General features: G+C 47.8%; 1 protein-coding gene across 1 annotated transcript in view; it reads left to right on the forward strand.

Moving 5' to 3' along the window:
* The window catches only part of FAAH2 (fatty acid amide hydrolase 2), a 63,093-nt gene extending 53,744 nt beyond the window's left edge, over positions 1-9,349 (forward strand). Inside the window, exons 8-10 of the mRNA XM_075324029.1 lie at positions 4,729-4,828; positions 5,376-5,570; positions 8,993-9,349. Of these exons, the coding sequence (XP_075180144.1) occupies positions 4,729-4,828; positions 5,376-5,570; positions 8,993-9,168 (471 nt within the window). The 3' untranslated portion in view covers positions 9,169-9,349. The remainder of the gene's footprint in view (positions 1-4,728; positions 4,829-5,375; positions 5,571-8,992) is intronic.
* The last annotated feature ends 18,578 nt before the right edge of the window (positions 9,350-27,927 follow it).

The raw sequence follows: 27,927 nt of genomic DNA on the forward strand, positions 1-27,927 counted from the left end.
GCACCAACAGAGCAATGGCCTGACAAGAAAAGCTTAGGATACCCTGTGTCATAAATGACTCCCTTTAGATAAAGAGTAGGCAAACTACTCAGCGCTATCTCTGCTCGCTCCGTGCAGATCATGTGACCCCCGATTGCCGCTGATATTGGGTGATGTCACGTTAAGTTCCGGGCTCTGGGAGTTGACATTACATCACCATCTGGTGCGATCCCTCACCCTGATTCACTTGGCTCTGGGTGGTGTTTCACCGCACGCACAGCCTAGTAATGAGCACGCTGAATAGACTTTCAGAAAGTGTCCAGCTGACAGAAGAGTTCCTGTGCTCCCAGCAGGGGAATACCCAGCTTCAGTGCAGCGCACCGATAGATTCAATGGAGATTATCTCTTTGCTACATATGAGCGTCACAGTTCGGCTACATCGGCGCGTTTATCAGTGGTATAGCTAGAATTCAATTTGGACCTGGACCCCCACCTCTCCCAGCATGCTGATCAGATGCATGGGCCCTTGTAGCATTCTAAATCCTATAAAGACATACAGTGGGGGAAAAAAGTATTTAATCAGCCAACAATTGTGCAAGTTCTCCCGCTTATAAAGATGAGAGGCCTGTAATTGACACCATAGGTAGACCACAACTATGGAAGACAAAATGAGAAAGAAAATCACCTTGTCTGATTTGGCAAGATTTGTTTTTGCAAATTATGGTGGAAAATAACTAAATACTTATCTAAAAACATGCAAGATTTCTGGCTCTCACAGACCTGTAACTTCTTCTTTTAAGAGGCTCCTCTATCCTCCACTCAACCTGTAGTAATGGCACCTGTTTGAACTTATCGGTATAAAAGACACCTCTCCACAACCTCAGTCACACTTCAAACTCCACTAAGGTGAAAACCAAAATACTGTCGAAGGACACCAGAAAAAAAAATTGTAGCCCTGCATCGGGCTGGGAAGACTGATTCTGCAATAAGCAAGCAGCTTGGTGTGATAAAATCAACTGTTGGAGCAATAATAAGAAAATGGAACACATACAAGACCACTGATATTCTCCTTCGATATGGGGCTCCATGCAAGATCTCACATCGTGGGGTCAAAATGATCACAAGAACGGTGAGCAAAAATCCCAGATCCACATGGGGGTCCTAGTGAATGACCTGCATAAAGCTGGGACCACCGTAACAAAGGCTACCATCAGTAAAGGCACCGTTACACGCAACGACGTATCTAACGATATCGCCGGGGTCACAGATTCCGTGACGCATATCCGGCATCGTTAGCGATGTCGTTGTGTGTGACACCAACGAACGGCCGTTAATGATCAAAAATACTCACCTTATCGTTGATCGTTGACACGTTGTTCATTTTCAAAAAATCGTTGATTGTTGAGGACGCAGGTTGTTCGTCGTTCCCGAGGCAGCACACATCGCGGTGTGTGACACCTCGGGAATGACTAACTACAGCTTACCTGCGGTCGCCGGCAATGAGGAAGAAAGGAGGTGGGCGGGATGTTACGGCCGCTCATCTCCGCCCCTCATCTCCGCCCCTCCGCTTCTATTGGGCGGCCGCTTAGTGACGTCGCTGTGACGCCACACTAACCTCCCCCTTAGAAAGGAGGCGGTTTGCCGGCCACAGTGACGTCGCTAGGCAGGTAAGTCCATGTGACGACTCCTAACGATGTTGTGCGCCATGGGTAGCGATTTGCCCGTGACGCACAACCGACAGCGGCGGGTGCTTTCACCAGCGATATCGCTAGCAATATCGCTGCGTGTAAAGCCCCCTTAACACACTACGCCGCCAAGGACTCAGATCCTGTAGTGCCAGACATGTTCCCCTGCTTAAGCCAGTACATGTCCAGGCCCGTCTGAAGTTTGCTAGAGAGCATTTGGATTATCCAGAAGAGTATTGGGAGAATGTCATATGGTCTGATGAAACCAAACTAGAACTGTTTAGTAGAAACACAACTCGTTGTGTTTGGAGGAGACAGAATGTTGAGTTGCATCCAAAGAACACCATACCTACTGTGAAGCATGGGGGTGGCAACATCATGCTTTGGGGCTGTTTCTCTGTAAAGGGACCAGGATGTCTGATCCAGGTACATGAAAGAATGAATGGGGCCATGTATCGTGAGATTTTGAGTGCAAACCTCTTTCCATTAACAAGGGCATTGAAGATGAAATGTGGCTGGCTCTTTCAGCATGATAATGAACCCAAGCACACTGCAGGGCAACAAAAGAGTGGCTTCGTAAGAAGCATATGAAGGTCCTGGAGTGGCCAAGCCAGTCTCTAGATCTCAACCCCATAGAAAACCTTTGGAGGGAGTTGAAAGTCTGTGTTGCCCAGCGACAGGCCCAAATCATCACTGCTCTAGAGGAGATCTGCATGGAGGAATCGGCCAACATACCACCAACAGTGTGTGCCAACCTTGTGAAGACTTACAGAAAACGTTTCACCTCTGTCATTGCTAACAAGCGATAGATTAACAAAATATTGAGATGAACTTTTGTTTTTGACCAAATACTTATTTTCCACCATAATTTAAAAAAAAAAAAAACAATCTTGCCAAATCAGACGCGGTGATTTTCTTGATTTGTTTTCTCATTTAGTCTCTCATAGTTGTGGTCTACCTATGATGTAATTTAAAGGCAAATCTCTTTCTAAGTGGGAGAACTTGCACAATTTGTGGCTGACTAAATATTATTTTTCCCCGCTGTACTTGTTGGTCTCCCCCCTAATATATAGTAATGTCCCCCATCATGGACTCCATCCTGCTAAATATGCCGCCCCTCATCCTGTTATATATGCCTCCCTTTCTAGTAAATATGTCCCCTATCCTGCTATACATATCCCCGTCTTAGGCCCCTTCTGCTATATATGTCCCCTTCCTGGTGTATATGACCCAATCCTGGTAAATATGTTTCCGTTCTGTCTCTAACAAAAGAAAAAATCCCAAATCATTCTACTCGCCTTCCCCGACTCCCACGTCACGCCACGCCACATCCTCTGTTGTCAGCGCGCAGTGTCCGGCAGGCAGTATCGGCATCAACACTATAGCAATGCATGACATCGTTGTCATACACCCCCAGTAACAGTGCCACCGACGTCAGCTGCTGGCTACTGTTTGGTCGGCCGCTTGTATTGCAGTGCAAGCACCCGACTGGTTTCTACGCTGCAATGTATTTACTCTGTATGTGCACCAAAGGGTGCACAACCAGCTCGGTTGCGACCCCCTGTGACCGCGATCGTTACGCCCCTGTGTATGCACATATTCAGAGGGCATTTATATCTCCTGACTGGCAAAGGGAAGTAATAAACGTTCATGCATCACCGCCTTCCCCAGGTCACGGATAGCTGTAAATGGAGGGAGATAACTATAGCAGGCTACAATCTCCAAATGCCACTTGCAAACGTTTTATGCTGCTTCTTGAATAGAGAACCTTGAATATTGAAGTTTTAATTTCACAATCTAGCCTTTATAGTCTAGTCATGGCAAGGGCTTAAAATCATCATGTATTACGTAAGGCCTTTCCTTTTTAAGTGGGGTAAAGCACGGAGTACCTATGCATGCCCAATTAAGTAACTATCTAAGAAGACGTCAATCAAAATTTCCTTTGAAGGGAATCTGTCATCAGGTTTTTCCCTTATGAGCTTCGACCACCACCAGTGAGCCCTTATATACAGCAGTCTAGAATACTATATGTAAGAGCCCAGGCTGCTCTGTTTTAATGTAAAAAAAACACCTTCATAATACTCACCTAGGGAGCGGTCCGATCAGATGACTGTTGCTGCTTTTCGGCTGGCGCCTCCTCTCTGCAGCGTTCGCCATCCTTCTTCTGAGTCTCGCATGGATGAGTTGTCCTACGTCATCGTCATCCACACAGGTCGACATTGAAGTCCTGCTCAGGTGCACTTTGTGCATGCACACTAAAGGGCAGATCAAAGTGCGCCTGCGCAAGACCGCAATACCGGCCTATGTTGATGACGTTTAACAACTCATCCTTGCGAGGCTCAGAAGGAGGACGGCGAACGCTGCATGCAGAGAGGAGGTGCTGGACCGAGAGCAGCTACACTAATCGGACCGGACCGGACCGCCCTACCCCCAAGGTGAGTATTGTAAAGGTGTTTTTTACGTTACCCAGAGCAGCCTGGGCTCTTATACACAGCATTTTAGAATACTGTATATAAGGGCTCACTGGTGGTGGCTGCAGCTCATAAGGGAAAAACCTGGTGACAGGTTCCCTTTTAATTTGGAGCTGTAGAGTCTGTGTAACTCCTTTGCACAGCTGGCTGTGCTGTTGCTTCTGATGTAGATCAGAGTAAATACACTACTGCAGATCACACTAAAGACACTGATGCTTTATGTTGTCAGCTGAGGGCTGAGTTGATCTTTTGCTCTAATCCTCCCTCTTTTCACAGTAGCACAGGGAGGATAAGGCCAAATGAAGAGACTAATGTGGAACTGCTGTTTCACATGCAAAAAAGTATGGACGATTGTAACTGTGTGGCGTTGCTGCTGAAATGGCTGTTCACCTGTAAAATGGCCTTTCCTTCACACAGCAAAATTCCAAAATGGTTAAGTTCTGCTGTTATTACTTTGTGTTTTATTCACAGTTAGTTCTTTGGTTTTGATCTGTAAATCAGTTTAATGAACATGGTGTATTACCAGATAACATGTTTTTCTTCTTGCCTTTTCTATAACAATCTATTAAAATCAGTATTTTCTTTTACATCAGAGCTTTACAGACTTGATGGCCAATGGGGGCACTATGTGGCCAAGTTTTGAACTTCTAAAATGGATGTTTGGTTTGTCGAAGCACACCCTACCAGCAATTGGTGAGCACACATACCTCTATGGGGTTGAAAAATGTACAGAAAACACCAGATAAGTAGTCTCCATACATACAGTAGGAATGATGTTCCTGATGATGTGTATTTTTCCCAAACAAATCAATAATGTATAGACAGAGCCCCTGATTTCTGCGTTGTATCAGTTACTGGGCTGCTTGCTGCAGTTTTGATAAAATCATTGTTTTCTTTGCTCCAGATCTACCAGTTCTCTGAATTCTGAGCATTGTATAACCCTCCCCCACACCACTGATTGACAGATCTGTGTACACTGTGCATTGGCAGAAAGCTGCCAATCAGTGGTGGGGTTATACAGAGCACATGAATATGGAGGACTACATTTCAGCAGGTTTACTAATCCTGTAGTGATAAAATCCCAGATTAATCAGCATGATATGTTATCAAAACTACACCAAGTAGCCCAGTAAGTGACACATCACTGGAAATGTATCTTAAAATTAACTACAGTACTACTTCAGTAATATATACGGGATGTAAAATATTCCTAATGTTTTTGTCTTTTTTTGTAATGCAGGTCTAGCTCTCACCGAAAAATTTGCTAACTTAAATCCTAAAGGCAGTGCAAAAATGATCCAGAAAGCCAAAAGCCTGAAAGAGGAAATAAGCTCTCTGCTGGGAGACGACGGGATTCTGCTTTATCCTTCACACCCTAAGATAGCTCCAAAACACAATGAGCCTCTTGCCATGCCTTTTAATTTTGCATATACTGGTTAGTATTTGTACAGCATCTACATTTTTAAAATTGTTTTTTTACATGTAAGTTACAACGGTATAAAATAACGTGGAAGGGTTAATAAAAAAGGAAAGATCATTATGGCGAATGTAAAATCATAAAATGATATAAACCAAAGCATAGACATTTTCAGATCACAACGAACTTCAAATAAAGGCCAGCACTGAATAAAATAAAATTAATTTTATTAATATAGGCTCATAATGCAGAATAATGCTGGGGTTAAACGCTGACTTTTTGCTCACCCAAGGTGTCAGGAAAAATTCTAAAATCTCTAAGACATCTCTGGATAGGAGACATACCCACCCCCACATTGAACATATAGGATTAATTATAACTTTGGAAGAGAGAGCTGACAGTTCAAGCTCTGCTTACAGTCCAGCTGGGTTTCTTCAATCCTCTCTGGGGGCGTGCACTTTCACCCCTCTCTCCCAGATGCTACCAATAACAGATCGGCAGCTGATCTAGGAGTCAGAGATGCTGCTGAGCTGTTGCTGGCAGTATCTGGGATAGAGGGTTAAAAGCGCACAACCCCAAAGAAGACTGAGGAAATACACAGTTGGACTGTATGCAGAGGTTTCACATATTGTGCAACTAATGTGGATCTCTGCAATGCAGTCATGGAACACAAAATGGAAAAAGCGTCAGAATCAGGAGGTTATGGAATTTTTACAAAGTATTTACCGTGTATACTCAAGTTTAACCCGAGGCACCTAATTTTACCACAAAAACTGGGAAGACTTATTGACTCGAGTATAAGTTTAAAGTGGGAGATGCAGCTGCTACTGGTAGTAATGTGCCCATATTGTCCCCTGTAGTAATGTACCCATTTTGTCTTCTGTAGCAATATGCCCATATTGTCCTTTTTGTAGCAATGTGCCCAGATTGTCCCCTTCTTGTAGTAATGTGCCCCATCCTTTAGTGTTGTCCTCATTCTTGATTCTTGTCCCCTTCCTGTACCCCATTATTCCATTGTATATGTGTGTGTATATATATGTGTATATATATATATATATATATATGTGTGTGTATATATATGTGTATGTATATATGTGTGTGTATATATATGTGTATGTATATATATATATGTGTATGAATGTATGTACAGTTAGGTCCAGAAATATTTGGACAGTGACACAATTTTCGCGAGTTGGGCTCTGCATGCCACCACATTGGATTTGAAATGAAACCTCTACAACAGAATTCAAGTGCAGATTGTAACGTTTAATTTGAAGGTTTGAACAAAAATATCTGATAGAAATTGTAAGAATTGGTCACATTTCTTTACAAACACTCCACATTTTAGGAGGTCAAAAGTAATTGGACAAATAAACCAAACCCAAACAAAATATTTTTATTTTCAATATTTTGTTGCGAATCCTTTGGAGGCAATCACTGCCTTAAGTCTGGAACCCATGGACATCACCAAACGCTGGGTTTCCTCCTTCTTAATGATTTGCCAGGCCTTTACAGCCTCAGCCTTCAGGTCTTGCTTGTTTGTGGGTCTTTCCGTCTTAAGTCTGGATTTGAGCAAGTGAAATGCATGCTCAATTGGGTTAAGATCTGGTGATTGACTTGGCCATTGCAGAATGTTCCACTTTTTTGCACTCATGAACTCCTGGGTAGCTTTGGCTGTATGCTTGGGGTCATTGTCCATCTGTACTATGAAGCGCCGTCCGATCAACTTTGCGGCATTTGGCTGAATCTGGGCTGAAAGTATATCCCGGTACACTTCAGAATTCATCTGGCTACTCTTGTCTGCTGTTATGTCATCAATAAACACTAGTGACCCAGTGCCATTCAAAGCCATAAATGCCCATGCCATCACGTTGCCTCCACCATGTTTTACAGAAGATGTGGTGTGCCTTGGATCATGTGCTGTTCCCTTTCTTCTCCAAACTTTTTTTCTTCCCATCATTCTGGTACAGGTTGATCTTTGTCTCATCTGTCCATGGAATACTTTTCCAGAACTGAGCTGGCTTCATGAGGTGTTTTTCAGTAAATTTAACTCTGGCCTGTCTATTTTTGGAATTGATGAATGGTTTGCATCTAGATGTGAACCCTTTGTATTTACTTTCATGGAGTCTTCTCTTTACTGTTGACTTAGAGACAGATACACCTACTTCACTGAGAGTGTTCTGGACTTCAGTTGATGTTGAGAACGGGTTCTTCTTCACCAAAGAAAGTATGCGGCGATCATCCACCACTGTTGTCATCCGTGGACGCCCAGGCCTTTTTGAGTTCCCAAGTTCACCAGTCAATTCCTTTTTTCTCAGAATGTACCCGACTGTTGATTTTGCTACTCCAAGCATGTCTGCTATCTCTCTGATGGATTTTTTCTTTTTTTTTCAGCCTCAGGATGTTCTGCTTCACCTCAATTGAGAGTTCCTTAGACCGCATGTTGTCTGGTCACAGCAACAGCTTCCAAATGCAAAACCACACACCTGTAATCAACCCCAGACCTTTTAACTACTTCATTGATTACAGGTTAACGAGGGAGACACCTTCAGAGTTAATTGCAGCCCTTAGAGTCCCTTGTCCAATTACTTTTGGTCCCTTGAAAAACAGGAGGCTATGCATTACAAAGCTATGATTCCTAAACCCTTTTTCCGATTTGGATGTGAAAACTCTCATATTGCAGCTGGGAGTGTGCACTTTCAGCCCATATTATATATATATAATTGTATTTCTGAACATGTTTTTGTAAACCGCTAAAATAACAAAACTTGTCACTGTCCAAATATTTCTGGACCTAACTGTATGTATGTATGTATGTGTGTGTGTATACATACATACATACATACATACATACATACATACATACATACATACATACATACATACGCACACACCTATTCTCACCTGTCCTCTGTTGCTGCGGTGCCCTCTTACCTGCTTCTTACGGATTGCAGGCGCACAGACCCACTCTGTGATCACGGCCGGTGTAGAGGCTGCTGCTGTTGTCTGCGCTTTACTTCAGTTGAATGCTTTGTGGCGTCGCAAATCAGATAAATCAATAAAGAGATGACGACAACAGCGGCGGCCCCTGCACTGGCTGTGATCACCGAGGGGGTCTGTGTACCTGTGCTCCGTCAGAAGCAGGTAAGAGGATACCGCAGGAACAGAGGACAGGTGAGAATATTTTTTCGTGGGACCCTCACTGGGGGGGGGGAAGTATATTTTCAGTATAAAAAATTGGCTGAAAACCTCTGCTTATAGTCGAGTATACATGGTAACTTTGTTTTTATGAAATGCTAGATCTTCTGTAAACAAGGTATCACTAATAAGTGACCATACATTTCCTATGGATGATCTTCTGTTCCATGTCATTTTGCAGTGTTGTGTAATCAATGAAAACACAATTGTAATAATTGAACATTTTCTCTTCTTCCCCTCAGGGATCTTTAATGTGTTAGGTCTTCCAGTTACCCAGTGTCCGCTTGGGCTTAATGAAGCCGGACTGCCCTTAGGTATACAAATCATTTCTTCTCAGCACAATGACCATCTAACATTGGCACTTGCACAATACCTGGAAAAATCGTTAGTTGGTTGGACACCACCAGGAACTATCTGACAAACTGGATGACATTAGAACTGTTCTTACAAATCCTGAAATATCCACAAGGGTTGTCGGTCTACGCCTTGTCATTTTTATTTCCGGAAATTGTGTAGTTTAATATTCTAAAATGTATTTGCCTTTATAACTAAAGTTTAAAATGTATATATTTGAAAATTAAAGTATAAATCAAGAAAAACTTCACTTAAAAATCAAATTAGTACTTTAACCATTGACTCCCAAAGTTTTCACCTTCTTGACAGAACCCCATTTTCTTTGTCGCTCCATTGGGAGACCCAGACAATTGGGTGTATAGCTACTGCCTCCGGAGGCCACACAAAGTATTACACTTTAAAAAGTGTAACCCCTCCCCTCTGCCTATACACCCTCCCGTGCATCACGGGCCCATCAGTTTTATGCTTTGTGTTGAAGGAGGCTGACACTCACACAATGCTCCACATTTTAGTCAGCAGCAGCTGCTGATTATATCGGATGGAAGAAAAGAGGGCCCCTAACAGGGCCCCCGGCATGCTCCCTTCTCACCCCACTGAGTCGGCGGTGCTGTTAAGGTTGAGGTACCCATTGCGGGTACACAGGCTGGAGCCACATGCCGTTTTCCTTCCCCATCCCTTAGGGGCTCTGGGTGAAGTGGGATCCTTACCGGTCATCCAGGCACTGGGACCGGGCTCCCTCCGCAGCCCCTGGTGGTACCTGCCGGACAGGAGATGGAGTATCGTCAGGGACATGGCCCTGCATCTACAGGTACTCTGTGTCCCCTTTGGGACGGTGCATGAAGCACCTTGGCCTCAGACGCTGCAGCGACTGCGGTGTGATTTTTTTTGACCGGGACTACCGCGCCGACCGTGCCTGTTTGCCGGCCGCGGTTTTTACTTTAGTCCCCGGCTTTTGCGGCCTAGTGTATTGAACTCCCGCCCCTGGGCCTGCCAGTCAGGGGGAAGGGCGGGACGGTCGGTATGACGCCGACGGTGAGGGCTGGAGCACACTTCGCTGTCCTCCTCCCCCCTCACTGTTCACTATGGGGCGCAGATTCCCGCACTTTTCGTGGTTCCGCCCTCGGCTCCCTCCTCCCCTCGGAACGCCGGCAGCCATTGTTAGATGGCATGATTCTGCCGGTGGAGATCTCAGAATGTGCTCACTGTTCGGCAGCACTGCAGCTCTAGGAGAGGGGGTTCATAACCGGTCGCCATGCGCTGGGACCGGGCTCCATCCGCAGCCCCTGGGGGATTCTGACGGACAGGAGACAGGACATCATCAGGGACAGAGCCCTGCATCCATAAGGTACTCTGTGTCCCCTTTGGGGGACGCTGCATACAGCACCTGGGTTACAAACGCTGCAGCGGTTGCTGTGTGGTTTGTGAGTCCGGGACTACCGCGCCGACCGCGCCTGTTTGCCGGCCGCGTCTTTAACTTTAGTCCCCGGCTCTTGCGGCCTAGTACCATATACTCCCGTTCCTGGGCCTGCCAGTCAGGGGTAACGACGGGACGGCCGACGGTACGTCGGCAGTGAGGGCTGGAGCATACTTGGTATCCTCCTCCCCCCTCACTGTGCACTGTGGGGCACCAGTTTCCCAATCGGGTGCTGGCCCCCCTTAGGTGCCGAAGTGTATATATATATATATATATATATATATATATATATATATATATATATATATATATATATATGGTAAATGATTTCACTGTTCGGCAGCACTATTTGCTTTGGCTATATACCCTCGCTGATTACTAAGAGGTGACATCAGCAGGTCGTCCGCAAACACTAAGGGTGCCAAGGCACAGGCTTTCTTTGCAACCTGTACCTCTTGTGCGTCTATATTGCCGGCAGGTTCCACCTATCATTGCAAATGCTTGGCCCCTGGGGCACTCACTCAGCCGGAGCCTCTGGCACGGGTGGGACCCTCGGCTCAGGTGGTACCACCGGTTTCCACTGCACAGATGGCAGGGACAGAGTTTGCACGTTTGACTGAGCAACTCTCTGAGTCATTCCATGGCCCAGTCTATGAACAGAGGGGCTGCTAAGCTGGAAGCTTTGCAGTCCAAAACGGTAACACAGGGCCAGGGAACTGTGAGTTCATCGCCCCCAGGCCCCTCTGGGTCGGTATAACAAGGGGCTCCTGGGGTAACACCCAGATCCCACGGTGAGAACTCCGACACGGACCGCGGCCTCACACAGGCTAACCGGGCTCGCTGGGAACCTTCCACGACTTCACTGTCGTAGTTAAGGATGAAGCGGAGGTCGCAGCTCAGGGCTCTGAACCTAACGTTGCGCTCAATCTGGATACACCTGAAGGGGACGCCATAGTAAACGACCTTATAGCGTCCGTCAACCAGGTGCTAGACCTCTCTTCCCCATCTTCTCCTATGGAGGAGTCGGCTTCACAGCGGGAGAAAAACCAGTTTAGGTTTCCCAAATGTACACGGAGTGCGTTTTTTTCGATCACTCTAACTTCAGAGAGGCTGTCCAGAAGCACAGAACTTTCCGGACAAGCGCTTTACTAAGCGCCTTAATGAACCCTTTTCCCCCCTGACGTAGTTAAGGGTTGGGCTCAGTGTCACAGGGTGGATCCTCCAGTCTCCAGACTGGCGGCTAGATCCGTAGTATTAGTGGCAGATGGTTCATCTCTCATGGATGCCACTGACAGGCAAATAAAGCTTATGATGAAATCCATCTTTGAAGCCATAGGCGCATCTTTTGCTCCGGCCTTCGCAGCCGTGAGGGCTCTCCAAGCTATCTCAGCTTCTCTGGCTGAGATTAATGCGGTCGCACGTATCTCTGCCCCGCAGGTTGTGTCCTTGGCTTCTCAAGCGTCCCAGCCCTCCTCGTCCAACAGGCCACAGAAGAGCCAGAGGAACTCTTCTCCACGGCGGTCTAAGTCACGTCCTCTAAAGACCACCTGAGGCACCGTCTCCAAGGCGGCCTCCTCATGACTTTCGGCCGCCCCAACCGCATCCTCGGTCGGTGGCAGGCTCTCCCGCTTTTGCGACGCCTGGGGCCACATGTCCAAGACCGAGGGGTGAGAGACATCTGTCTCACGGTTTCAGGATAAGGGTTCAGCTCTCGTCCTCCGACTCGTTTTTTTCAGAACATCTCCGCCCCCCGAACGGACCGTTGCGCTTTTCAGGCGGTGGACACTCTGACAACAGAAGGAGTGGTGATCCCCGTTCCCCTCAGGAACGCGGTCGCGGTTTTTACTCCAATCTGTTTGTGGTGCCAAAAAAGGACGTCTCATTCCGTTCCGTTTTGGACCTCAAATTGCTCAACAAACATGTGACAACCAGGCGGTTTCGCATGGAATCCCTCCGATCTGTCATCGCTTCTATGTCCCAAGGAGACTTCCTAGCATCAATCGACATCACAGATGCCTATCTCTATGGCAGATCGCTCAAGGGCATCAACGCTTCCTGCGTTTCGCCATCGGGGACGAACACCTTCAGTTTGTGGCACTGTCTTTCGGCCTGGCGACAGACCCACGGGTCTTCACCAAGGTCATGGCTCTGTCGTAGCGATCCTACACTCTCAGGGCCAATCGGTGATCCCTTACCCAGACGTTCTCCTAGTCAAAGCACCCTATTGGGTGGCTTGTTAACACAGTCTGACCGTTGCCCTGGAGACTCTCCAGAGGTTTCGGGTGGATCATCAATTGTCCAAAGTCAAAATTGTCTCCGACCCAGTCACTGACGTACCTCAGGATGGAGTTTCATACTCTCTCAGCGATGGCCAAGCTGCCGCTGGACAAACAGCGGTCGCTGCAGACAGGGGTGCAATCCCTTCTTCGGGCCCAGTCGCACCCCTTGAGGCGCCTCATGCACTTCCTGGGGAAGATGGTGGCAGCAATGGAGGCAGTTCCATTTGCGCAGTTTCATCTGCGTCCTCTCCAATAGGACATTCTCAGCAAATGGGACAAGAGGCCGACGTCCTTAGACAGGAACGTCTCTCTGTCTCTGGAAGCCAATACCTCACTTCAGTGGTGGCTTCTCCCCACTTCTCTGTCGAAAGGAAAATCCTTTCTGCCCCCATCCTGGGCTGTGGTCACGACGGACGCGAGCCTGTCAGGATGGGGAACCTTTTTTCTCCACCACAAGGCTCGCAGTCGTCCAGCCTTGCAAGAAGTCCGGCGGATTCTGCTGTGGGCGGAGGCCACAGCCTCCACCATCTCCGCGGTTCACATTCCGGGCGTAGAAAACTGGGAAGCAGACTTCCTCAGTCGCCAGGGCATGGACGCGGGGGAATGGTCTCTCCACCCGGACGTGTTTCAAGAGATCGGTTGCCGCTGGGGAACGCCGGACGTCGATCTCATGGCGTCTCGGCACAACAACAAGGTCCCGGCATTCATGGCACGGTCTCAGGACCACAGAGCTCTGGCGGCGGACGCCTTAGCTCAGGATTGGTCGCAGTTTCAACTGCCTTATGTATTCCCTCCTCGGGCAATGCTGCCCAGAGTGTTGCGCAAGATCAGGTCCGACTGCCGCCGCACCATTCTTGTCGCTCCAGATTGGCCGAGGCGGTCGTGGTACCCCGATCTGTGGCATCTCACGGTGGGGCAACCGTGGGCGCTCCCAGACCGACCAGACTTGCTATCTCAAGGGCCATTTTTCCATCTGAATTCTGCGGCCCTCAACCTGACTGTGTGGCCACTATGAGACAGGCCAGGAAACCAACGTCAGCCAAGATCTGTCACAGAACTTGGAGGATCTTCTTAGCCTGGTGCTCTGAGAGGGGGTTTACCCCCTGGCCGTTTGCCTTACCCAGTTTTCTTTCCTTCCTTCAATCGGGATTGGACAAGGGTTGTCTCTCGGCTCTCTCTAAGGTCAAGTCTCGGCGCTTTCCGTGTTTTTTTCAAAAGCGTCTAGCCAGGCTTCCGCAGGTCCGCACGTTCCTGCAGGGAGTTTGCCACATAGTCCCACCTTACAAGCGTCCGCTGGAACCCTGGGATCTCAACATGGTTCTACAGGCTCTTCAAAAACCACCTTTTGAGCCGCTGTGGGATGTCTCTCTATCACGTCTTTCGCAGAAGGTGGCATTTCTAGTGGCGGTTACTTCACTCCGTAGAGTGTCAGAGCTTGCAGCGCTGTCATGTAAAGGCCTTTTCCTGGTATTTTCACCAGGATAAGGTGGTTCTGCGTCCGGTCCCGGACTTTCTCCCTAAGGTGGTGTCCACTTTTCATCTCAATCAGGATATCTCCTTATCCTTCATTTTGCTCTCATCCAATTCACCAATATGAAAAGGATTTGCATTTGTTAGATCTAGTGAGAAAACTCCGGATCTACGTGTCTCGCATGGCGCCATTGCGCCGCTCTGATGCGCTCTTTGTCCTTGTCGCTGGCCAGCGTAAGGGGTCGCAGGCTTCCAAGTCAACCTTGGCTCGGTGGATCAAGGAACCGATTTTTGAAGCCTGCCGTTCTTCTGGGCTTCCGATTCCTTCAGGGCTGAAAGCCCATTCTACCGGAGCCGTGGGTGCGTCCTGGGCATTGCGGCACCAGGCTACGGCTCAGCAGGTGTGTCAGGCGGCTACCTGGTCGAGTCTGCACACTTTCACGAAACACTATCAGGTGCATGCCTATGCTTCGGCAGATGCCAGCCTAGGTAGGCGAGTCCTTCAGGCGGCGGTTGCCCACCTGTAAGAGGGGGCCGTTGTTTCGGCTCTTTTTATCGAGGTATTCTTTTACCCACCCAGGGACTGCTTTTGGACGTCCCAATTGTCTGGGTCTCCCAATGGAGCGACAAAGAAGAAGGGAATTTTGTTTACTTACCGTAAATTCCTTTTCTTCTAGCTCCTATTGGGAGACCCAGCACCCGCCCCTGTTCCCTTCGGGCTGTTTGTTCTTTTGTGTACACATGTTGTTCATGTTGAATTGTTCTTTTGGTTCATGGTTTCAGTTCTCCGAACATCCTTCGGATTGAATTTACCTTAGACCAATTTATAAGTTTCCTCCTTCCTGCTTTGGCACCAAAACTGATGGGCCCGTGATGCACGGGAGGGTGTATAGGCAGAGGGGAGGGGTTACACTTTTTAAAGTGTAATACTTTGTGTGGCCTCCGGAGGCAGTAGCTATACACCCAATTGTCTGGGTCTCCCAATAGGAGCTAGAAGAAAAGGAATTTACGGTAAGTAAACAAAATTCCCTTCTTTCCAAACCTGAATTGTATCACTTTGTGGTAACGCTTCTTCCAATTCGAAACTGTTTTTTCTTGACATATTTTACATGATATTGATAAATTTAGGTTGATAAAATTTTCATTAATTTATGAAACTGTTTTAAATTTGGTAAAGTTTGAGCAAATTTTGCCATTTTCAAACTTTGAAATGTTATGCCCTTAACAGTAAAGGGCAGTTCTTTCAACTCTAATTTTGCTTTAGCCCCAAATATTTCGTAATTGGTAGAATTGTGTAACAATTGTTTAGTGCATTTTGTATGAATGTGCCAATATGTGACTGGAATTTGTTTGGGCACACAGCATGGCACAGAAAAGGAAAGCAATTTGACTGAGGGCAATTTTGTCTGGAATAGATTATAGGCACCATGTCACATTTGTGGTGTCAAAACACCAGAAACCCCCCACAAGTGACCCCATCATGGAAGGAATTCATGTAGGTGTATTGATCTTTTTGACCAATGGATGCTTCATGAAAGATTACAATATTTGTGGGCATTTTTTTTTTTTGTCCTAATTTTATTTTGGCTTTGATTTTTTTTTTTTTGATTTTTTTTTTTTTCTTTTTTTTTTCACAAGGGGTAACAGAAGAAAATTGACTGCACAATTTGTAAAGCAATTCCCCCTAAACATATCCATACCCCATATTGTCACACGCTGTGTGGCTCAAAACTAGCCGTGTCAGGACTACTTCTGACGCTGTTCACACAGCAGAGTCAGATGCTCCACTTGATGTTGCTTTTCAATTGCACAAGCAAGCTTGGGCATTGACCAGATGTGCTCTAGCTAGTAATTGGGCTTGCAGGAGTTAATTTCTGTTAGGCCGGTGTCACACTTGCAATTGCCTCATGTGTATCGTGCGCGAGTCTCACAGTGCATCACCCAGCATGGACTCACTCTCTTCTCACAGGAATGGGTCAGTTTCATGCATCTCTATGCAGCTGAGACACTCCTGTGAGGAGAGTGTGAGTCCGTGCCGGGTGATACACGTGAGGCAATTGCAAGTGTGAAACCGGCCTAAGCCTGTGGATTGCTGCTTGAGTCACATAGATCTCCTGCAATATCAGTCGCCTCAGCCCTTTTTAAGACGGTGGAGCCTGTTGACCCATGCTGATGATAGCTTTATACGATGCCAGTCCTTGTGCTTTGTTATCCAGTTGCTGGTAAAGTCTGTACTGTTTTGTATGTTGTGGAACCACTCTTGTCTGATTATTTTCTCCATTCCTTAATTTCCTCCTGATCATGTATTGTCTATACCTCTGCGAGTTTGTGTTTTGGTTTCCCATCCTTATAGGTGTGGGAGTAATAACTCCTGTCCTGGCCCTCTCGGGTGGAGGCAGGGGGCCTACTAGACCAGGGTTGTTCAGGAGCTAGGGCAAGGACGGCAGTCCAAACATCGTCACCTTCAGACATACCTTTTGGCATCAGGGTGAGCCAGAGTTCCCCTAGCCTGAGGGCCAGTTTAGGCTCCCCTGTCCCTACTGATCTTATCATACCCTGTGACACACATGTGGTCAAACTGTTGTTTTGAAATATCACACTGGACACAAGAGAAGAAACACTATTTGGCTTTGAATGCAAATTTGTTTTGCAGAGCCCTTAAGGTGCTAGAGCCACATAAATCACCCAAAGTGACCATTTAAGAAACTATACTCCTCAAGAAAGTCATCTAAGGGTGGGTGACCATTTTAAATGCACAGGTGCTTAAATGAATTTCATAATGCTGGATCATGGACATCAAAATAAATAATTCCACTAATGTTGTATTAGCAAAATATGTATATTTTATTTTATTTTCAGTGCTAATAGGAAGAAAATGGCCTTACAATTTATAAAGTAGTGTTCCCCAAACTTGGTAATACTCAATTTGTCCACAGGGCGAAACTCAAAAGGGTTGAATAGCTATTTTGGAGCACAAATTTGGCAGTAAGTTTTTGGGTGACCCTTTCAGAGCCCCCAGAACAGCAGAAACCCCAAAGTGACATTATAGAGCCGACACACCCCTCTTGGAATTATTGTAGGGGTTTAAAGGGAACCTGTCATCAGAAATTTCGCCCAAAAGCTAAAAGATTCCCCCTCTGCAGCTCCTGTGCTGCATTCTAGGAAGGTCCCTGTTATTATTGTGCCCCATGTGAGACCAAAATAAAGCCTTTATAAAGTTCTACCTTTTTGTATGCAGCTTCTGTAAATCCGTCACGGGGGCGGGCTCTCTGCCGTCCGTTATTCTGCCTCCTGGTCCTGTATGCCGCCCCCATCGCTCCTTTCCATATCTGATGCACCGCCCACTGCTCCAGCCATCCCCGCGCATGCCCAGTGCCAGTCTCACAGGACTGAGCAGTGTGACCGCTGGTGACGTGTGCGCAGGCAAGTGATTATGGACGGGACTGTGACTGTTATCAGCAAGTACCCGGCCATAATCTCTTGAGCGCGCAAACCTCTCCAGCATTCACACTGAGCTCAGTGTAGATGCTAGACTGTATGGGCTGCTTCCAGGGATGACGTCCCTTTGTCATGTGATAGTATTTCGAACACGCCCCTATCACATGACAAAGGGACGTCATCCCTGGAAGCAGCCCATACAGTCTAGCATCTACACTGAGCTCAGTGTGAATGCTGGAGAGGTTTGCGCGCTCAAGAGATTATGGCCGGGTACTTGCTGATAACAGTCACAGTCCCGTCCATAATCACTTGCCTGCGCACATGTCACCAGCGGTCACACTGCTCAGTCCTGTGAGACTGGCACTGGGCATGCGCGGGGATGGCTGGAGCAGTGGGCGGTGCATCAGATATGGAAAGGAGCGATGGGGGCGGCATACAGGACCAGGAGGCAGAATAACGGACGGCAGAGAGCCCGCCCCCGTGACGGATTTACAGAAGCTGCATACAAAAAGGTAGAACTTTATAAAGGCTTTATTTTGGTCTCACATGGGGCACAATAATAACAGGGACCTTCCTAGAATGCAGCCCAGGAGCTGCAGAGGGGGAATCTTTTAGCTTTTGGGCGAAATTTCTGATGACAGGTTCCCTTTAATAAGAATTTTTATCCTCCAAAGGTTATCAATTTCTTTTACCATTATGCTGTGTGAAAATGAAAAAGGACATGTTACAATTTTTTACAATTTCATTTCAAAAAGTTTCATCTTTATCAGGGCTAATAGTGTAAAATTACTGTATACTTTTTCCTATGTCACATGAGTACAGCATTCTCCTATTTATGGGCATACATTATCGTTTAGGCACACTGTCTGGCTCAGAAGAGAAGGATCACCATTTGCTCTTTAGGGTGCTGCTTCTGGAGACCCACAACTCAAATTGTCAAATGGGATAGTCAAATTAGGATTCTGTGTCCATCACACCTGAACATGGTGAAATAGTTAAATCATTGTAATCTAGAGCTACACAGGGACCACACAGCAGAAGCTGCTTGCTGCCCAGACGTCTACTCCACACTGATGGACACATACCGTATTTTTCGGACTATAAGACACACCCTGGTTTTAGAGGAAAATAGGAAAATAAAATTTTAAGCAAAAAATGTGGTCATGACACCCTTATGGGCCGAGGATCTGCTGCTGCCACTGTTATGGGGGTAATGTCCCCAAATTCTCTACGAAGGTACCCTATCCTGGTAATGATCCTCCTGCCTTGTATATGATCCCTATCCTGTATATATATATATATATATATATATATATATATATATTTGGCACACAAAAAAAGACGGATTTTTGTGTACTCACCGTAAAATCGTTTTCTCTTAGCCATCATTGGGGGACACAGGACTAAGGGTGTTAGTGTCCTCCTATGGATAGGCAGCATAAGTAGATGCAAAAAACATTAGCTCCTCCTCTGCAGTATACACCCCCTGGCCGGGCCAGGCAACCTCAGTTTTAGTACACAAGCAGTAGGTGAAAAAAACAGTAAGAACTTATCTCAACGGAGGAACATGAGAAAAGAGTCATAACCAAATAAGGTACTGAGAGAACCAAGGGCAACAGGGTGGGTGCTGTGTCCCCCAATGATGGCTAAGAGAAAACGATTTTACGGTGAGTACACAAAAATCCGTTTTTCTCTGATGCCTCATTGGGGGGGACACAGGACCATGGGACGTCCTAAAGCAGTCCATGGGTGGAAAAAATAAAAGAAAGACAACACAACCCAAGGACGAGGAACCAGTCCCAGACAGCCTGGAGCGCCTACTGAGAGAGGTGCTCTACTGCCGTTTGCAGAATTTTCCTACCCAGATTTGCCTCAGCTGAAACCTGGGTATGGACTCTGTAATGCTTTGAAAAAGTATGTAGACTAGACCAGGTCGCAGCCTTACACACTTGTTCCACTGAAGCCTGATGGCGAATGGCCCACGAAGCGCCAATTGCTCGCGTGGAATGAGCCCGCAGCCCACTAGGAATTGGCTTGAGTTGCAAGCGGTAGACTTCCTGGATCGCAGAGCGAATCCAGCGAGGCAGAGTTGCCTTTGAAGCTGCCTGTCTCTACTTAGGCCCCTCAGGAATGACGAACAAAGAGTCCATTTTCCTAAAGGGGACTGTCCTGGATATGTAATATCTGAGAGCTCTGATGAGGTCTAATGAATGCAGAGACCTTTCCACCCTATGAACTGGGTGTGGACAAAAGGAAGGCAGAACAATGTCCTCGTTCAAATGAAACGGGGTAGGAACCTTTGGAAGAAAATCCGGAAGGGGGCGCAGAACCACCTTGTCCTGGTGAAAGATCAGAAAAGGCTTGCGGCAAGAGAGTGCTGCCAGCTCCGAAAACCCGTCTGATGGTCGTAATTGCCACCAGGAATGTTACCTTCCAGGACAGAAGAGCAAGGGAGGATTCCTTGAGAGGTTCAAAGGGGGACCTCTGGAGACGGTCCAGAACGAGATTGAGGTCCCATGGGGTCCAGCAGCCGTTTGTACGGGGGAACTAGATGGGAAACGCCCTGGAGGAAGGTCTTGACTTGCGGTTTTTGAGCCAGGCGGCATTGGTAGAAGATTGAGAGCGCTGAGACCTGCCCTTTAAGGGAACTGAGAGCCAACCCCGCTTGCAAGCCAGACTGTAGAAAGTCGAGAATTCTGGGGATGGCCAGACGCATAGGCTGGACGTTAGTTTCCCTGCACCATGAAAGGAAGATTTCCACGTACGATGGTAAATGCGGGATGAAGCAGGCTTTCGGGCGCTGATCATAGTGGAGATAACCGCGGGGGAGAATCCCGCTCTTGTTCATACCCAGGTCTCAATGGCCATGCCGTCAGCTTCAGGGCTCTGGAGTTCTGATGGGAAATGGGCCCTTGGGTCAGCAAGTCTGGGATGTCTGGAAGGCGCCACGGTACGTCTGCGAACATTTGTACTAATTCGGCGTACCAGGCGCACCTGGGCCAGTCCGGTGCTATCAGTATCATCGGGACTCCCTCTGCCTTGATCTTCCTGATTACCCGCGGCAGCAGGGGTATAGGTGGAAATATGTAAGGCAGGCGGAAATGGTGCAAGGAGCAGACTAGAGCATCTGCGCCGATGGACTGCGGGTTGGGTGACCTGGCTATGAATGCGGGTACCTTTGCGTTCAACCTTGAGGCCATTAGATCCACGTCTGGTGTACCCCAGCGAGTGCAGATGTGTAGGAACACTTCTGGGTGGAGAGACCACTCTCCGGCGGCCAGGCCTTGGCGACTTAGAAAGTCTGCTGCCCAGTTCTCTACTCCCGGTATGTGTACCGCTGATCTCACTGACCCCGTCGATTCAGCCCAGCTGAGAATCTTGTGGGCCTAGAGATAAGCCGCTTTGCTGCGGGTGCCCCCCTGCCGATTGATATAGGCTACAGCTGTCGCATTGTCCGATTGGACTCGAATCTGACGACCCGCTAGCAGAGGGCAGAACACCTTGAGCGCGAGGAAGATCGCGCGGATTTCCAGGATGTTTATGGGTAGGGAAGACTCCTGGGGCATCCAACGTCCTTGAGCAGTGTGGTGCCGGTACACTGCTCCCCAGCCATAGAGGCTGGCGTCCGTGGTCAGAACCAGCCAGTTCACTGCGAGAAAAGATCTCCCCTTCGATAGGGATGAGGCGTCAGGTGAAGATGTTTGTCCAGGGAGAAGGGACTCTTGTCCCAGGCAGCTAGAAGGGCTAGCTGCAGTGGGCGGAGGTGCAGTTGAGCAAAGGGTACTGCCTCCATAGCCGCCACCATCCTGCCGAGCACCTTCATGCTGAATCGAATGGAGCGAGACGGAGATAGTAGAAGGCAGCGTACCGCTTGTTGAAGAGCGATCGCCTTGTCCTGAGGGAGATAGATCAAGCTCCGACGGGTGTCCAGGGACATGCCCAGGAAGGTGATGGATCGTGATGGGACCGGGGATGATTTGTCTAGATTCAGTAGCCACCCTAAGCGGGATAGGGTGTCCTCGGTGATCTGTACGCTGGTTGAGCAGTCGCGGAAGGAGGGGGCCTTGATGAGGAGGTCGTCCAAGTAAGGGAGAACGACTACTCCCCTGGCGTGAAGGACGCTCATGGCGGCCCCCATGATTTTGGTCAAGACCCTTGGTGCGGTGGCAAGGCCGAAGGGTAGGGCTACGAATTGAAAATGGGAGTCCTGAAGCAGAGGAACTTTTGGTGATCTGGGGCAATGGGTATGTGCAGGTACACGTTCTTGATATCTATGGAGGCAAGGAATTCCCCTTCGACCATGGATGCAATAATGGACCTTAGGGACTCTATTCTGAATCTCCGTACGTGCACATGTTTGTTCAGGTGTTTGAGGTCCAGGATGGGTCGAACTGACCCATCCTTTTTGGGGACCACAAAGAGGTTGGAATAAAAACCACTGAACTTCTCGTCGTCCGGGACAGGTATTATCACTCCTGCTGTTTGGAGCGAATGGATTACTGAGAAAAAAGCCTCGCGTTGTTTGAGTCTTTGGGGGGTTTGAGAGAACCGACTCGGGGGTTGGGTCCGAAATGCTATGTGGTAACCGGAAGACACAAGGTCTCGCACCCATTTGTCGTCTGAGGCGGCAGCCCAGATGTGTTGAAAGAGCCACAGTCGACCTCCTACAATGAGTGTGTCTTCCGGGGCGCCGATGGAGTCATGAAGGGGGAAAACGTAATGGACGAGTCTCCCTACTGCTGGACTGTTTCGGTCTAGGCTGCAATGACGAAGTGGGTTTCGGGGAGAGCTGAGGTCGGTCCCTGCGTAGTCCGCGGCTAGTGGCGGGGACAGCGCGGGATGTCGACCAACCAAATTAGTTTCGAAAGGAGCGTAACGAGGACTGTGGACGTCTGTGAAGGACGTCCTGGACTTCAGCTGGGGGAGGGAGGTACTCTTTCCTCCCATGGCGTCAGAAATGAGCTTGTCCAGACGTTCGCCAAACAATCGGTCTGGAAAAAAGGGAAGGCCCGTGAGAGACTTCTTGGAGGCAGAGTCCGCTCGCCATTGTCGGAGCCAGAGAGCTCTACGGATGGCTATGGTATTTGAGGCGGCAAAAGCTGCGCAGGTAGCTGCGTCAATGGAGGCCTGCATGAGGTACTCCGCCGCAGCGGCAATTTGAGCTGTTACCTCTGTGAAGGTATGAGGGAACTGGGATTCCTCAAGCGATGTGTTATGGGATTCTGCCCAGACCGAGTGCCTTTGCGACCCACACAGGCAAAGGAGGGCGAGAGGGAGGAACCCTCAGCCTCAAAGACAGAGCGGGCGAGGTACTCCACCTGTCTGTTTGTCGGGTCCTTGATGGAGGAACCATCGGGTAAAGACAGGAGCGTCTTTGTGGTAAGGCGGGAGACCGGGGGGTTGACCGAGGGCGGATCAGCCCAGCCCTTAAGGGTAGGTGAGGCAAAAGGGTACCGGGACTCCATGAGTTTACGGCTACCGAAGCGCCTGTCAGGCTTCTCCCTTTGCTTTGTGAGGATATCCTGAAACTCTGGGTGATCAGCGAAAACCTTTTGGGGTTTCCTTGCCCTCTTAAAGGAGACCGCATGGTCAGTGGTAGTGGATGGGGGATCCTCCACATGAAGAGTTTGGTTGATTGCTGCTATAAGGGAGTCTATTGCAGTTTGATCATCTGGGGAGGGTGAAACCAAGGAATCATCCTGGTACAAACAGCATTCTCCCTCCTCCGGCTCTTCAGAAGCCGTGGAGCGTGTGGGAGAGCCTGCCCTGTGTGCTCCCGAGGGAGAGCCATGGGGGCCATGAGTGCTGGAGACACCCGGCCGTGTGCTCTTTTTCTGATCCCTGCAACCGGTGGAGCATGGGCCCGGATTACCTCAGAATAGGGGTATCCATAGGGGTATCCTCAGGCTGCGTTCCGTCCAGGGGCCCAGAAGGGTGTGGAGGACGACATTGCATAGCCAGCACCAGGTTCTGTGACAGTTTTTCCATGGATTGGGACAGAAACTATGCCCATTCCTGTGGGCTGGGAGCCCTAAGCTCTGGGCTGACGGTTGTGGCGGGGGGGTCTTGGGGGGCTAAAGGGGCACAGGACTCTCAGAGAGAAGAGGTGTGTTTACGTGGTAGCTCAGCGTGGCAGGCAGTGCAGGCTGAATAATAGACTGTGTGAGCCTTAGCACTCTTAGTACCCTTAGAAATCTGCATGTTCCTAATAGGAGTATGCCAGGAGGGGGAGCAATGATCTGCAGAGCTACAAGTGAAGCAGTGGGAAGAAAGGATTGTATTTGCTTCGGTGTACCTCACCAGAATCAGCCGATAGCCCTGCGTCCTCAGGAAGGAGTAAGCCCGCTCTGTGGAGATCTTCGTGGCCCGCGGGGGGCGGGACTTAGCGCTAAAAGAGCACCAAGAAGAAGTCAGTGTGCCCCCCTGCTGTCGGTGCCCTCCCCCCGCCACCGGTAGTTTATCTCTGCAGGTGCCTCCTACAGACACTAAGCTAAAACTGAGATTGCCTGGCCCGGCCAGGGGGTGTATACTGCAGAGGAAGAGCTAATGTTTTTTGCATCTACTTAGTGTCCTCCTATGAATAGGCAGCATAACACCCATGGTCCTGTGTCCCCTAATGAGGCGTCAGAGAAAATAAATATTTATACTCGCCTTTCCTCACTCCAGCAGCATCGCTAGTCTTCCTGTCTATGCCAGCAGCAGCGCCACTGACCTGTGTGGAGCAGTCACCATTCCCTGCAGCATCGCGATGTTGCCTGTCCACTGACCTGTGTGGAGCCGTGCGCACAGGGATGACGTCATCGCTGTATGCACCGCTAGTCTCCACACACAGCAGCGGCCGGCAGACAGGACATCGCAATGCTGCATGCAACGGTGAGGGGCGAGTATACAGTTAGGTCCAGAAATATTTGGACAGTGACACAATTTTCAGGAGTTGGGCTCTGCATGCCACCACATTGGATTTGAAATGAAACCTCTACAACAGAATTCAAGTGCAGATTGTAACGTTTAATTTGAAGGTTTGAACAAAAATATCTGATAGAAATTGTAGGAATTGTACACATTTCTTTACAAACACTCCACATTTTAGGAGCTCAAAAGTAATTGGACAAATAAACCAAACCCAAACAAAATATTTTTATTTTCAATATTTTGTTGCGAATCCTTTGGAGGCAATCACTGCCTTAAGTCTGGAACCCATGGACATCACCAAACGCTGGGTTTCCTCCTTCTTAATGCTTTGCCAGGCCTTTACAGCCGCAGCCTTCAGGTCTTGCTTGTTTGTGGGTCTTTCCGTCTTAAGTCTGGATTTGAGCAAGTGAAATGCATGCTCAATTGGGTTAAGATCTGGTGATTGACTTGGCCATTGCAGAAGGTTCCACTTTTTTGCACTCATGAACTCCTGGGTAGCTTTGGCTGTATGCTTGGGGTCATTGTCCATCTGTACTATGAAGCGCCGTCCGATCAACTTTGCGGCATTTGGCTGAATCTGGGCTGAAAGTATATCCCGGTACACTTCAGAATTCATCCGGCTACTCTTGTCTGCTGTTATGTCATCAATAAACACAAGTGACCCAGTGCCATTGAAAGCCATGCATGCCCATGCCATCACGTTGCCTCCACCATGTTTTACAGAGGATGTGGTGTGCCTTGGATCATGTGCCGTTCCCTTTCTTCTCCAAACTTTTTTCTTCCCATCATTCTGGTACAGGTTAATCTTGGTCTCGTCTGTCCATAGAATACTTTTCCAGAACTGAGCTGGCTTCATGAGGTGTTTTTCAGCAAATGTAACTCTGGCCTGTCTATTTTTGGAATTGATGAATGGTTTGCATCTAGATGTGAACCCTTTGTATTTACTTTCATGGAGTCTTCTCTTTACTGTTGACTTGGAGACAGATACACCTACTTCACTGAGAGTGTTCTGGACTTCAGTTCATGTTGTGAACGGGTTCTTCTTCACCAAAGAAAGTATACGGCGATCATCCACCACTGTTGTCATCCGTGGACGCCCAGGCCTTTTTGAGTTCCCAAGCTCACCAGTCAATTCCTTTTTTCTCAGAATGTACCCGACTGTTGATTTTGCTACTCCAAGCATGTCTGCTATCTCTCTGATGGATTTTTTCTTTTTTTTCAGCCTCAGGATGTTCTGCTTCACCTCAATTGAGAGTTCCTTAGACCGCATGTTGTCTGGTCACAGCAACAGCTTCCAAATGCAAAACCACACACCTGTAATCAACCCCAGACCTTTTAACTACTTCATTGATTACAGGTTAACGAGGGAGACGCCTTCAGAGTTAATTGCAGCCCTTAGAGTCCCTTGTCCAATTACTTTTGGTCCCTTTAAAAAGAGGAGGCTATGCATTACAGAGCTATGATTCCTAAACCCTTTCTCCGATTTGGATGTGAAAACTCTCATATTGCAGCTGGGAGTGTGCACTTACAGCCCATATTATATATATATATAATTGTATTTCTGAACATGTTTTTGTAAACAGCTAAAATAACAAAACTTGTGTCACTGTCCAAATATTTCTGGACCTAACTGTACTTACTCACTGTGCCCCGCACTGATGATGATGATGCACGGGGGGCAGTGAATGTAGCCACACATGATCACTCCAGGCTGTAGTTGCCAGGGGTGATCACATGAGCCAGCTGTTAATTATGTGCACATCACCTGTCAGCGCCGGCTTCAGCGCTGAGAGATGATGGGAGGGAGGATGCATGCATATGAAATGAGCAGGCCCATGTGGTCACGGCAGGCGCTGCTACAGCTTGCGCATGCTGCCGATGACCCGCTCCACCGCAGCACCCTCATTCCCCGCAGCCATTCAGACTATAAGACGCACATCCCACTTTCCCTCAACATTTGGGGGGAAAAAAGTGCGTCTTATAGTCCGAAAAATACAGTATACTGTATCATTTTGTCACAGATGGAGGTCGATTAATGCTCTGTGACCTCCAAAGAAGGAGATCTGCAAAAAAACAACAGTCACCCAGCCATTCAGTTCAGGGAGGCAGCTGAAGCAGAATTTAGAGTATATTCAGTTATTTCATTTTTGCTGTTACAAAATATAGTGAATATACAGTGAGGAAAATAAGTATTTGATACACTGCCGAATAGAGGTCTGTAATTTTTATCGTAGGTACACTTCAATTATGACAGACAAACATCATTGTATGATTTTTAAATAATATTTAGATTATATTGCATGAAATAAGTAATTTTTTGTTGCCCAAAACTGCACGTCTTCCCTTCCCCAGCAAAGTCTGAGAATTTAGAAATGCTATGTGCAAGGTGATTCTTTTTTCCTTGCAGTTTTGGATGCAGAAAGAAAAAGCAGCATGTCAATTCTTTGTGTTTTTCATCACTGTTTTGTAATGGGCAGACTCACACATACTCGGGATTGGCGGGTATAACCGGGTTAAACAAAAAAAAAAAAAACAACAAAAAACAAAAACTGGTTCTGGCCGAGATTTGATCCCAGGTATCTGGCTGCTGGTCCCCATATAAGTTTATGGGGGCCAGAATCCAGAGCTTAAAAATGGTGGTAGAAGAGACAGGGGGATTGAACAAGTGCATTATACTTTCTGAGACTCCGGTTTGGCTGTAACTGCTCCCACGGCGGCTCATTCTACTTTCAGGGCCACTCAGTAGCCTCATGCATATTTACTGCTTCCCCCAGCCTGTGTGACAGCATCTGACTGCTTGCAGTCACAGACCTTGTTTGTGGGTCTATCGCGGTATTGAAATAAATAAAAATTGACGCAGGGTTCCCCATATTATAATACCCAGCACAGATAGGACTGCAGCCTATAGCCATAGGCTAAGCCATGTGCTTATCTTGGCTGTGTATCAAAATAAGAGAAACCACATGCAGCTTTTTTTTTTTATAATTGAAATTTAAACTGTGAAGTCCCCACAATTTTGATACCCAACCAAGACAGCCCAACAGCTGGGAGCTGGTATTTTCAGGCTGGTGAAACCTATGGTTATTGGGCCCCCAGCCTAAAAATAGCAGCCTGCAGATGCCAAGATTGTCATATACAGTAGATGAGACAATCCCAGAACTTTACCCGGCTCTTCCCGATTGCCCAAGAGGTTAATGTGAGCTCACAGTTGCCACTAAGCCCTAGATTAGTAATGGGAGGCATCTGAGACCCCCCATTACTAATCTGTGTTTATTTCCTTTTTAACACCGAAAGAATCCTGTATTTAAAA

The sequence above is a fragment of the Anomaloglossus baeobatrachus genome, chromosome 9 (assembly GCF_048569485.1).
Source record: "Anomaloglossus baeobatrachus isolate aAnoBae1 chromosome 9, aAnoBae1.hap1, whole genome shotgun sequence".
NCBI lineage: Eukaryota > Metazoa > Chordata > Amphibia > Anura > Aromobatidae > Anomaloglossus > Anomaloglossus baeobatrachus.